The 14,166-nt window shown below is 37.9% G+C and overlaps 1 protein-coding gene across 1 annotated transcript; it reads left to right on the top strand.

The window, feature by feature from the left end:
• The first annotated feature begins 8,992 nt into the window (after positions 1 to 8,992).
• Positions 8,993 to 10,273, top strand: LOC148876278 (uncharacterized). The gene is made up of 3 exons (XM_088980535.1): positions 8,993 to 9,209; positions 9,391 to 9,469; positions 9,704 to 10,273. The coding sequence occupies exons 1-3, from the start codon at positions 9,204 to 9,206 to the stop codon at positions 10,138 to 10,140; spliced, it is 522 nt and encodes a 173-aa protein (XP_088836661.1). The 5' UTR covers positions 8,993 to 9,203; the 3' UTR covers positions 10,141 to 10,273.
• Positions 10,274 to 14,166: the final 3,893 nt, after the last annotated feature.

The following is a 14,166-nucleotide window of genomic DNA, read 5'->3' as shown; positions in this document are numbered from 1 at the left end:
CCCTCTTCCTCTTGTAAATCCATTTGCAACTGATTGCTTTTACCTTGGAGGGTGGATCTACTAGAGTCCAGACTCCATTGGTCTCCATTGAGTCCATCTCTGCTCTCATGGCCTCCACCCACTTCTGGGAATCTATGTCCAACATAGCTTCCACATAAGTCACGGGATCCTCCTCACTAGTCAAGGTTTTCACCAGGTAACTATCCTAGTCATAACCATAACGGACTGGTGGCCTGGATACCCAAGTGGATCTTCTAGGTTGGTCACTACCTGGAACTTGTGGGACATCTCCCACTGCTCCTGAGCTCTCCTTATCAAGAACAACTTCCGGACGATGGGTGTCCAGGATGAAATTGGTTTCCAAAAATCGTGCATTTCGACTGCAGAACACTTTCTGCTCACTTGGGTCATAGAATAAGTAACCTACAGAGCCTTTTGGGTAGCCTACAAATAGGCAACGACTGGTCTTGGATTCCAACTTGTCCGCACTCGTTCTTTTAACGTGTGCTGGACAACCCCAAATCTTCAAGTGTCTGACACTTGGTTTCTTTCCGGTCCAAAGTTCATACGTAGTGTTCGGAACCGATTTGGTTGGAACCTGATTCAGCACATAAATCATAGTCTCTAATGCGTAACCCCAAAAGGATGTGGGTAACTCTAAGTGTATGAGAAGTGACCAGACCATATCCAATAAGGTCCTATTCCTTCTCTCTAAAACACCATTAAGTTGTGGTGTAGCAGGAGGAGCTAATTGTGATTCTATCCCATTGTCCTTTAAGTAGTCTCTGAATTCATCAGAGAGATACTCGCCAACTCGATCTGATCAAAGGGACTTAATTTCTCTCCTAACTGTTTCTCAACCTCTTGCCTAAACTCTTTGAACTTTTTAAATGATTTAGACTTGTGTCTTATTAGGTACACATAACCATATCGTGAGAAATCATCTGTGAAGGTGATGAAATACACGTGTTGATTTCGTGTCCTAACACTCAGGGGACCACATACATCAGCATGTATTAGGTCAAGTGTGCCTGTACATATTTCAGGCTTATCGTTAAATGGTTGTTTCATCATCTTGCCTTGTAGGCAAGGCTCACAGGTGGGAAGATCTTCTACAGTTAGAAAATCCAAAGGACCATCCTTCACCAACATTGTGATTCAGTCAACACCGATGTGGCCAAGTCGGTAATGCCACAGACACGTGGAATTAACTGTATCATGGGCTCTCTTCTTGGGGATTTCATCCGACATAGTTTCGGTTATGTTAGTTTCTAGAGAAGGATGTAGAACATAGAGACCGTTCTCCAGTTCCCCGTATGCGATGAATCTATTATTTCTTTTAATAGTAATCGTATTACTAAAGAAGACAGAATAACCATCTGCACATAGTCTTGAGATAGAAATCAAATTTCTCCTTAAATTTTGTACATAAAGACAATCTTTCAGTATAATAGTTCCTTCTCTAAAAAATAACTCCACGGTTCCTATGGCCACGGCTACAACAGTTGCAGTAGTCCCCAAGTAAAGTGTGACTTCTCCTTCAGTCAGCCTTCTGCTTACCTTGAACCCTTACAGTGAGTTACACACATGAGTTGAAGCCCCGGAGTCAATACACCATGACGCAGAAGCTACCAATAAATCGGTTTCTATAACACAAGTTTTGAAATTACCTTTCTTGGATTCCAGGTAGGTAGAACAGTTCCTTTTCTAGTGGTCAGTCTTCTTGCAAAAGTGACAGGCATCCGATGCTTTGTCTTTCTTCTGCTTCTTGGGTTTGGCAGCCTTCTTCTGGGGCTTTTTCCTTGCCTTCCTTTTCTTGCCCGATTTGCCAGTTTCAACAAGCATGGCATTTGGCTCATCCTTTTTAATCAATTCTCCGGCCCTCTACAACATATTGTTGAGTTCCTGCAAACTAACATTTAGCTTGTTCATGTTGTAGTTCATGGTGAATGGATTAAAGGACGGAGGTAGAGAGTTGAGAATAGGATCGATCTGTGTTACCAGATCCAGCCCATATCCAAGTGCCTCCAGTTCGTTGATATAACCCATCATCCGGAGACAATGGTCATGAACTTGTTGGTTCTTGGACATCTGCGCGGTCATGAACTGTTTCAAGACCTTCTGCCGAGTAGAACGATTCTACTCTTCATACATTTTCTTGAGACTATCCAATACATCCTTGGAAAGTTTGATCTGACCGAACTACCTCTGAATTGGATTGTCCAAAGAGGCAATGATATAGTAGCGGGCAAGGGAGTTTTTCTCCTCCCATTCTTGGTATTCTCTTCTCCCAGCCTCAGAAACCCTATCTCCCGGACAATCTGGGGCAGGATTCTTGGCTACCTTATCCAATTTTTCAGAGGTTAAGACCAACATAAGGTTCGTGTACCAGTCAGCATAGTTTGGGCCCTTAAGCTTGTTGTCGTCAAGAAGCTTTGCAAAAGATTCATTTGCCATTTTCTGATTAAAGAGCAAACATCAGTCCACAACCTAATTTGATTCATGTTCATTACATAGATATGGATTTTAATCTACGTTCCATTTCCATTTATTCATCTCTGAGATTTCCCTCCTTTCTCAGTGACGAAGACTACAGGTTGTCTCTGGAAATGTGGAAAATCACATGGGGTGCATGGAGCCAACTGTTTCAGGTGCATAACCCCACCACCTTTCTGTGAAGGATCATATCCACTCATCATATGAGTTTTCCCTTTGGCCTCTGCCAGACAAGGTTCAGAGCCATTTTCAGGTAAACCTTTCTGTCCAATAAGTGCTTACCCATCATATTCGTGAATGCCAAGGTACCATGAGAGAGTTCCCATTTTCTGCTGAAGCCCCTCCCACATTGGTCTATGACGCCCCTATCATCTTATGAAACACTTAAACAAGCCCAACAACAAATGAATAGCCCATTTTCTGGTGCGTTTCCTCATTACTGAAGGACCCATCCTCATGCTAATGATGGAAGGCCTTTAGAGAGTTCATCATATGAATCTCCCTATCACTTGCACTCATATTAGCTGGAGGGAACTATTATTACGCCCTAGTTTGATTTAGGTCAAACCAAAGTGGCTCCCATTGACTTTCATAAAGTCAGATTTCGGTGGGCCTTAAATCGGCTAGGGTTCCACACGTAACCTCTTGATGAGATGTGGGGCCCACCACAGGGGGAGGTCATCCAATGATCAAAAGGGACACCATGGCAATGATGTGCATTCAGCCATGGTATGCGCAAGAGCCACTGTCGAATGAGCATGGACCAAGCACTTATGGCCCATGTACGTAGCACATCACACATCCATACATCTCATGTAGGGATAAATTGATCCAATCAATTAATCATCTGTAAGGCCCATTGGAAGCCTGTTATATATCCATAACATTAATCATTAATATTATCTAGGTATTAGGGTTACCCAGTTCGGCCCATATAGTTTTATCCTTTGAAGTGGGCTTTTAGCAGTTTTAACTATTTAAAACTCGGCCTTTACACGTTGGGCCAAATTAACCATTCAATTAAATATCAATCCTCAGGCCCATTAGTGGGAAAATTAGGGCTGACTTTCAGCCTTGATTAAACCCTAGATTTGGTCCAAACAGTTTGAACCAATCTTGGTTCGAATGGATCTAGGGTTTGATCTTTAATTAATGAATCTAGGGTTGACACAATCCATCCGGCAAAACAGAGGTTAGATCACAATTTGCAGTTTCACAAACTGCAAATTACAGATAGCGAATGTCCCATCTGCGAAATCTCCTTCTCTACGAAATCTCCCTTTCTGCGCCGCCATCTTCGATCCAAAAATAAAAAATAAATAGAAATCCTATTTCTATTAATAATTATATCAGATCGAATGCCTATACATTGGGTCTAAAATTAAAATAAAATTATTTATAGGCCAAATGTAATAAATAAATCAAGAAACTACAAATCTTGTAGTTTTCCCTGCGCAAACCAAGAATTCGATCTCCTCTTGTACGAACAGCCCATAAATCAAGAAAATCATAAAGAACTATTCTAAACAATAATCAAATTTATATAAAATTAATTTCAGATTATTTGCCCATCAATTTTGGGAACAAATTTCCCAAAACCCATATCTGCGCAAATTGGGGAGAACGCCTTCTGCCCATCAATTTCAAGATTTGAACCATGGCTCTGATACCACTGAAGGGATAGGATATCCATCACATGGATGCCTGAAGATTGCAGAATAAGGGGGCAAATTTCAAAAATTCTTCTCTCCCTTCAACTGGCAATCGAATTCCCTATTTAGAAATCATATTTTCAATGATCATTCTTGAACCATAAACTGAACCAGATCTAAACCAAAAGGAGTAGGGAGGGATTATACCTGATACGGAGAAGCAGTATCTCCCAATGAAGGTGTTCACACCCAAGGAAGGATCCAAAATCTGCTCCCACTGAAGATGGCGCAGTGCAGGGTGAAGCAGAATCAGTAGTGTTCTTCCAAAAGAACTTGACCCATCGCAAGAATCAACTGGATGGCTTGTGAATACAACTCCAACCAATCTTCCAAAAGATTGGTATCAAGATCAAATCTTAATTTCTCCCAATAACTGGAGATCGAACTGTTGGAAGCGACGGCTGCAGGAAGGAGGCAACAAGAGAGTATTTGCATGGTGCAGATTCTCTCTTCTTGTGATTTCAGCTCTGAAGACAAGAATGTGTATTGCTTGCATGTCTAAAGGCTGTCGCCCCCTCCTCCTTTTATAGACTTAAAGGGATCAGCTCCTAATTCCATTAGGAGTTGCTAATCCAAATCATATTTGGATAAGAAGTCCCTTTAAGTGATAAGGGATAACTCTTATCTTATCTGCAAATCAGATCAGCCGTCTCCTAATCTAATTAGGAGGCTTCAAGATCTAAATTTTATTTAGATCTTGGACACTCTAAGTGGATAGGGTTTGGGCCCAATCCTATCAGCTGATTCATCTCAGAATTCACTCTTTAAGTGACTAATCAAATCAGCCCAATTCGAAATGGGCTTAAGGCCCATTTAAGGTTATGTATTCACTTAGCCTTCCAAACTGCTGCCCAGTTGGGTTTCTTTGTATGGCATGGGACCCAAACATCGATCTACACATCAGTCACATGGGTTCAGCCCAGCATTTGTTACAAGGCCTGGCCGAATACACTGTTATGGACAGTGCACCCCGTGAAAACCATCTCATGGTCTCAATAGACCCAACACTTACCCTAAGTGGTCCCTGGGCCAAGCCACCTTGTAACACCCAGGGACTGTGGGCAGATGAAAGATTAGCCCATCAGGTATTATCCTCAATGGTCTTACACTTAACCTCTCAGCCCATAATGATCATACACTGCTTGACAAGAGAGGACCTCTCCCTCGGCTGCAAGGAACAGTGTTGCACTCTCTGCTTATATGGATCCCGAGAATTAAAACTTTTTGCAAATCATTTTGAAACCATAAAATATATACTTTTATATCTCATATAAAATATATTTTACAAAACAAAGCTCAATGATTGAAATCGGCTGCCGGCAGTCTTGGTTTCCATTAGTGAGAGTGCATCCCCGATCATTACCTTTGTCCGACAAAGGGGCTGATCCTGTCACTATGATCACCCACTCAGATGAACTCTCAGACTGCCCCAACATACCCAGGTTTTGACCCCTGCTAAGGATCTCACTGATTGGTACATCAAAGACAGCCCGATCCCACACCTAGTGCAGTATCACAATCGAGTCTAGGGGTGGGGTGCAACTTTCCAGTTTTGCCCATCAATCTCCAAGGTCCAGGGCAATAATGGAAATCTGGTCTAGTTCAAAGATTCAATTACTCATACACTGTATGTGCCTAGGGTCTCACCATGGCAGCTGAGATAGGCCACCCCAACCGACTTGGTGGCACCACAGTGTCAGCCTTGTCAGGATAGGTCTCCCCAGACCGACCCACTGGCTGTGAACATTCTAAACTAACACGAGTCTCATTAAGTGTCCAGTTTAAGGGTATTACACAGAAATATACCTAGGGAACATGAATCAAATATGCACTTTTATTCATTTACAATAAACTCATAAAATACATCATCTTGATTGAAGCTAAGGGCATACAAAACTGTTTAACATCAAGAATGTCAACATTATTTTGGCTTTCTTTCTTTCTAACTTTCTCAAGTTACATGTTGGGCAAGGAACCCTAACACATGAGTGGGTCCCACCTGCACATGAGGAGGGAAAGCCATCATTGTTTAGTTTTGAACTTTGAAAATAAGCTCCGAGTGGTTCCAAAAAGGCGTTGTCCTTTTATATTTCAAGTGCAATAACATTCATACGACTCACAGCTTTTATCCTTCTAAGCATTTCCATGAAACAATGTGAGCAAAGCAACACAGATCTTATACAGTAAAACCTTAGTAGAAAAAGAAAAATTCTCTAAACAAACGCATATTTTGATTCAATTAGGCAAACCTTTTTTCTTTTCTTTTTTTTCTTTTTGAGAGAAAAAAAAAAGTGTTGTATAGTACCATGGGGTCCTTTGAACCTAATCTACAGGTTTTTCCCCGTCCTCACAACCTTAAAGAAATAGAGTTTCAAATGCAATTAATGAAATCCATTCTCTCTCTCTCTCTCTCTCTCTCTCTCTCTCTCTCTCTCTCTTAACCCAATCAATATCCGTTGGTCATCTTTTTTTCTCCTCTCCCCCAACACTTCTTCTTCAAATGGGTAAAATAGGATTTTAAAATTTTAAATGTCTTTACATGTGTCTCTTCATTCATGAAGGGTATATTTAAGTCTAATAGGTTAGTTCACCAGATATATTTAAGTCTTTTTAAAAAATGCAGAGTACATTTAAGTCAATTTATGAAAACTCAGGGTATGTTTAAGTCTTCAATCCATAACCCCTAACCCCTCCCCCCCTGGGTGGGCAAGAGACTTTTGGCAAATGCACTACCTCTTTCAATTCTTTTGGTCTCCCTCATAAACTAATTAAAAAAAAAAAAAAGAAGAAGAAGAAGATAAAAAAAAATTTGAAAACTTGGGTTTTGGAGATACAAGGGTAAAAGGGTCTTATAAATTTCAAAACTGATCGATGGAATGTCAACAGCGGTAGAGTAATGGAATGTTAAAGCACGGCCGGTAGCTATTTAATTATGCTGGCAAAATTAAGAAAGTTTGAAGACTCAAGAATCACTACCCCCAAATTACATTGTAGGTCTCGGTATGTTTACCATGATAAATTTATCATAAACTGATTGAGTCAACTCGTCTCACTCAGTACCAACCAAGAAAGAAACTCGACTCACTGAGCTGCAACAGGTTTATAATTAAACACGGTTTATACCAACTAGCCTATCACTGGATAACGCCGTCACCGGCCCATTGATTAATTTGTTTTTTATGCATTATTCCCTTAATATATTCAATCTCCTTAACAGTCTATCTGAAATAGATCTACAGTATCAACCTGAAAATATGGTATAAAATAAAATGTATGGCTGACAGAATATAAGAATATATGGCATAATAATTAAATACATGATTGAAAGACTGCTTCTAACTGCTACATCAATTGAATTTTCTGCAACTACTATTCCCTCTCTCCCTCTCTCCTGCAAGTAAAACTAGATGTTGAGAGTTGTAATATTTTATTCTTAAACCTCCTAAAGATGTAGGCACTCTGGCGTGTAGAATCTGTTTAAGGCCCCAAATAATTTGTCATATTAATAGAAGATAACTTATTTTTATCAATTTATTAGAGGCAATGGGAGGATCCTGAAGAGCCACTGTTTTTACAGCTCCAAATTACTCAGGAAACCATGACTCACACATCCCCTCTTTGTTAATCAGTTTGCAGTGCAATTTCATTTGCAGTTTTGCATTAATACAAATGCATGAGTGTGAAAATGATAAGATTTCAAACTCTGGTCCCACTACTTTTGCTTCAAATTTTACTTCACTTTGTTTCAGACGACTTGTCTATTTGATGTTTGAGACTCCGTGGGAGTTTGGGGGGACAAAGCTTCAGTCTCATGTACATGACATCAATGAATCATTGACCCACTCTGTGGGCTTTCACTTGTCAATTTTCATAAATAATTAGATTAATGGTTATGATGTAAATAAGCTTACACTGTTTCATTCAGAACTGTCAATGATCTGGATCAAGCCAATAAACCCGCCCAATTCAAGCATATGGCAAGGGGTCTCGACATGTATCTTGTCCCACTTATTTACAATGTTTTAAAAAATCGACTCGAACTGGAATCGCTTTGGTCACCTGTTTCTGGGTCAGTGGTTCGACCATCTAGTTCAAATGGATGGCCTGTTTAAATTAAAAAACAATTAAAATAAAAAACGGCCAAAAACCATTATTATGGGTTGATGGTCCAACTGCCTAAGTCAGTGGGTTGTTGATTAAGTCAATGATTTTTTGTCCAAAATGGGTTAAGGTGAAATAGTTGCCTGAATTCCAAATGGTCTGACCATCTGGGTCAATGACAATTCCAAAACATTGCTTATATATAATGTTTTGCATGGTTTATCTGTATTCTGTTATATTTTCTTGTCAAAAGCAGTCATTTTATAAGGGATACATAAGATATTTTGTGAAGAGAGAGCAAGAATTACAACTTGGGCAGTTCTAGGTCTAAGACTTAGATGTTTTCTCATTGGTTTGAAACCGGTTCTACTCTGACCCGCACCAGATCCGGTTCATGAAAAGTTATGGTTTCATTTCTCCTGGTATATATATATAAAGTGGGTTTATTATGGGTTTAGCATCTCTTCAGTTGTTAAACCCGTTGACTTCATGAAAAGTTGAGGAAATTAAAAGAATCCCTATGACAATTCTCTAGACGTTCTTTCCTGAGAAGGGATTGAAACTCTTGACAAATTGCAACGCGGTTTTGAGTTTTGAAACGGTTAGACTCTTGAGTAAAATGGGTGGGGGGGCCTTCTCAACTACACCATATATATACTTATAGTCCTTTGCCTTAGCTCTCTGCTTTAACCATGTCCAATAGCTAATATATTGATCACCTACTACAGCTACATAGCAAGCACCAAGGCCACCGCTTTTCCTCTTTATCTTCTTCTTCTTCTTCTTCTTCTTCTTCTTCTTCTTCTTCTTCTTCTTCTTCTTCTTCCTTATCAGAAGTTTGGATATTATACCCAGAATAGTGGGTTTTTATTTCAGAATTGACACAAGAGAAAGATGAAGGTAAGCCTCTTTGGGATGCATATTTGATGTTTTATCTGAAGTTTATTTGATCTGGGTATTTGGAAAACCTTGTGTCTTAAGCCAGAACCAACAGGAGAAAACTACTTGATCAACTATTATGATTATTGTTTCATATGGGCTAGCTAATTTGATTGTTTGAATTTCTTGCTTGTTGATGCAGCAAAAGATCGTTATAAAGGTGGATATGCACTGTAACGATTGCAGGTCTAAGGCCATGAAGATCGCTGCATCCACTCAAGGTATGTATCAAATTAGTTTAAACTGGTTCAGGTCTTGAATTTGGCAGATCAAACGACAGATTCATGGACTCGATCCGAAAATAATTGAAGGTCTTCCTTTATATTTTTTGCATGTGTTGATCACATGCATCTTAATTACCATCCTTAGAACAAGGAGAAAGAGAAAGTAATCCAACAGAAAAAAGTCAAAAACAGAGAACTGATAGGTTTTAAATTTTTGTGAATCTGATACAGGTGTGACCTCGGTTGCTCTGGAAGGAGATTTCAAGGATAGGTTAGTGGTAATGGGGGAAGAAGTGGATTCAACCTGCTTGACGAGATTGTTGAGGAAGAAGGTCGGCCACGCCGTCATAGTCACCATAGAGGTGAAAAAAGAAGAACCTAAGAAGGAAGAGAAGAAAGAAGAAAAGAAGGAAGAAAAAAAGGAGGACAAGAAGGAAGAGAAGAAAGAAGAAAAGAAGGAGGAGAAGAAAGAAGAGAAGAAGGAAGAGAAGAAAGAAGAGAAGAAGGAAGAGAAGAAGGAAGAGAAGGAGTGCCCACCGCATCCTTACTGTTATTATCCACCGCAACCGTGCTGTTATTATCCATATGCACCGGCGCCACCGTGTACACCATGTGGAACGTATAAAGTGGTTTGCGATGAGTCCCAAGAAAACTGCTGTATAATGTAAGATCCTCAGACTGGTTATTGCGTTGAGTTCTAATTGTCGATCATGGTCGCCGGAATGGTAGTCGGGGTACTGGTGTTTGAGTTGGCGTTTGTTTTCTTGTCATCTGTGTTGTAGGTTATAACATTGTGCTCATACTGGGAATTAGCCATTTGTTTAGTTTATATATGAAACAAATAATTAATTAATTGTTCCAACTGCTGTGACAGACAATTTAATATATTCCTGAATCAAGCAAACGTTTTTTTTTTTCTTTTTTCTTTTTTTTTGTGGAATTGTTATTCCTGAATCGATCACTGTAAGTCACTGCCCACTGTTCTCACCCGCCGGATTCACTTTGAGGACGCCGGCCGGTCTACCGATCGAAGTCATCATCACTCCGCCCCTTATCGATCAAACCCACCACCCACCTTGCTGAGAGATTTGAACCGATAATTCCAGATGAAAGGATTCTGTGAAGCCAGTGTAGTCTCACATGCATAGGTATGTAATATGTACAGAGTTATTAAACACTAGATGGAAGTGCACCCCACGAGAAGTGCGGCGATTGTTCAGAGTTCGTAGTCAATATATTCTGTTCATTGTTTAATAGTATAGTTCTTTTAGACAAATAGTTTATTTGTTTTGTGTTCTATCCATACTAGCGAGGGGCCCATGGTAAGTGGCTATGATTTGCAAAAGGTAAATTTTTTATTAAATTAAATAATTAATTAATTAAGGGTTGCCAATGGGCTAGATAGCCTACACATGTATGCATATGTGTATAGGTATGTATAAATATGCATTTTTTCAATAAATAATATATGATTATGTTATACATGTAATATATGCATTAATTTATATTAAAATTTTGTAAAAATAATATTAAATATTTCAATTTGAGGCCAAATTTTTTTTTAAGAAAATATAAGGCAAGGTTCCTATGGCTCCTTGGGATTGATAGATCTCGAAAAGTTATTCAAAATAAAAAAAAAAAATCACCTCAATCGAACATTGGAGTGCAAAGTTATGGCCTCCTGAAGTTTGTATACACATTTAGCGTGCAACCCATAATCCGATCATCGAGTCGAACGGGTCAATGGTCCAACCATTTGTCAGACATTTTTTTACCAAGTCAATGATTTTTTTACCACTCTACAATTTGAGGGCAAAAAAGGGGTTTTGGCATAAATAGTTACCCAAAAAAATCACCTAATCGGACATTGTAGTGCAAAGTTATGGCCTCCCAAAGTTTGCATACACATTTAGTGTGCAACCCGTGACATGGTCATTAGATTGAACAGGGAAACGCTCCAATCGTCCAAGTTGGGTGGTTTTTAACCAAGTCAACAATTTTTTACCTCCCACTAGATTTTACTTAAATCGGACCCAAAATCTTGACTGGTTGATGGTTCAAGCGGTTTAACCAATTGAACCAAACCTAACCCATTGACAACCCTAAATAATTTTTTAATTCTGTTCTAAATTTTTTATTTGTAAAAAATATTAAAAATTTGAAGTTTGCATACACATTTATTGTGCAACTTGTGACCTAATCACCAAGTCGAATGAGTCAATGGTCCAACTATTTTGGCCGAAATGTTTTTACCAAGACAATGATTTTTTACCTCCCTTCGGGTTACTCAAACTAGACTCGGAATTTTGACTAGGTGATGGTTCAATCAATTTAACCGATTGAGTTCAACCAAGCCCAACCAGTTGACAACCCTAAACATTTTTGAATTCAGTTTTAATTTTTTTTATTTGTAAAAATATTAAAAATTGCAAATTGAGGCCATAAAAGCGGTTTTTTGGTGAAAATAATAGGGCAAGGCACCTATGGCTCCTTGGGAGGCATAGATCTCAATAAGTTACACAAAATAAAAAAATCACCTCAGTCGGATGTCAGATTGCAAAGTTATGGCCTCTCAAAATTTGTATATACATTTAGTGTGCAACTCGTGACTCAATCACTGGGTCAAATGAGTCAATGGTCTAATCATCCGGGCTAGACAATTTTGACCAAGTCAACAATTTTTATCTTCCTCTAGGTTTTACTCAAATTGAACCCATAATCTTGAATGGGTGACAATTTGAGCAGTTTAACCACTAGGTTCAATCAAACCCAAAGAAATAAAATGAGAGAGAAAGACCATTTTTAGCAGGTAAAAGTTTGCTGGCATCATTGTAAATAGTTAGTAGTGGCACCATTGTAAATATTTAGATGTTTAACATCAAATATGAAAAGAGGAAAATGAGAAACGACACGTTATCATTGCTTTTTTTTTTGTTTAATTCAATGCATCATTGTAATTAATTAAATTTTTAATGGTAAATATGAAACTGATTTCACATGCCCCAAACTCTACCGTTATATGCTTTTTACTCTTTTCTCATGTAGCTACGTCTCCTCGTCTTACGCCCCATTTTGTATTAAGTATTTATATAATATCTTTTGGTTTTCTAGTTTTATATTCTCATTAGTATTTTGAATGTATTTTGAGCATTAAGGCCATGTTTGGGAGTGTTTATGTTAAAAATAAGTGATTATTGAATAAGTACTTAAAAACATGTGCTTATTCAAATAAGCACTTATTTGCATTTGCCACCCAAAATTTTCAAGTGTTAATTTAAAAAAAAAAAATAAGCACTTCTTCCATATCGGGCATTTGTTAGTCTTTTCTCCCATGAGCACTTAAATAAGTATTTGTGACTATCTTGTCTTTCATTTTCTTTCAAATTTTACGAAAGCACCTTTTATATGTACTTTTACAAGAGCATTTTTACGAAATTACTTTTATGAAAGAAGTTTAATAAAAACACTTCTATAAAAGCACTTTTACGAAAGAACTTTTATAAAGCATTTTTATGAAACACTTTTATAAAAGCACATTTATAAAAGTACTTTCATGAAAGCACTTTTATAAAAACACTTTTACAAAAGTACTTTTATAAAAACACTTTTATGGAAGTGCTTTTATAAAAGCACTTTTACAAAAGAACTTTAGTAAAAGCACTTTTATGAAAACACTTTAATAAACACACTTTTATAGAAATACTTTTATAAAAGTACTTTTACAAAAGCACTTTTGCAAATGTATTTTTATAAAAGTCAACTAGGGATAGTTTTATAAGTGGTATTTTAAAATGGGAAAATTCCTTATTAGTACCATGTACTTAGGGCTTAGTGTCACTTTGGTCCACAAATTTTAAAACACGACAATTCAGTACCCGAACTTTCAAAACATGCCAATTTAGTACCTACTATTAAGTAGCCGATAAGTGGCATTTGAAAAAATACAAATGCCCTTCAAGTGTCATTTAATTTTCTTTATCAACCATTCAAACATTGACAAAAAAATGAACAGCCCCAAATCCTTGCATCTTCTATTCAAGAAAGTCGATGTCTCATCTTAGTAGGCATTCTGGTGACCCCAATTTTCTTGATTAGAAGAGGCAAGGATTTGGGACTATTCAATTTTTGTCAATGTTTGGATGGTTAACAACAAAAATTAGATGACACTTGAAGGGCATTTATGTCTTTTCAAATGCCACTTAGTGGTTGGTTAATGGTAAATACTAAATTAGCACGTTTTGAAAGTTTGGGTATTGAATCATGTTTTAATGATATATACAATAATTAAATAAAATAGTATAAAAATTTTAAAAACAATTATTTATTTTATTAATATATTCTATACTATATTATTATATAATTATAATTTATATAATATATCAACATATATATGGGTCGTATTGGGCCGTTCCACGGGCCAAGGATAGCATGGCCCACACTATTGAGCTATACCGGCCCGGCCCATGAACCTAAAACCCCATGCCCAACACAACCCATACAATTGTATCGGGTTGTGGCATGACCCGTGGCCATCGGGTCGGGCTGGTTTAAAATCAAGTCGGGTTGTGCCAGGCCCCAAGCGACACAACCCGATTTACACCTCTACTAACCAGAAATTTTTTCCTTTTAAAATTCAACTAAGGATAATTTTGGTAGAAAAAATTGAATAAGTGCTAATTATTATTATTATTATT

This window comes from Nelumbo lutea, chromosome 1 (assembly GCF_056320005.1).
Source record: "Nelumbo lutea isolate HS-2025 chromosome 1, American lotus-T2T, whole genome shotgun sequence".
NCBI lineage: Eukaryota > Viridiplantae > Streptophyta > Magnoliopsida > Proteales > Nelumbonaceae > Nelumbo > Nelumbo lutea.
The sequence above is the reverse complement of the archived record's forward strand: the minus strand, read 5'-3'. Positions and strand labels throughout refer to the sequence as shown.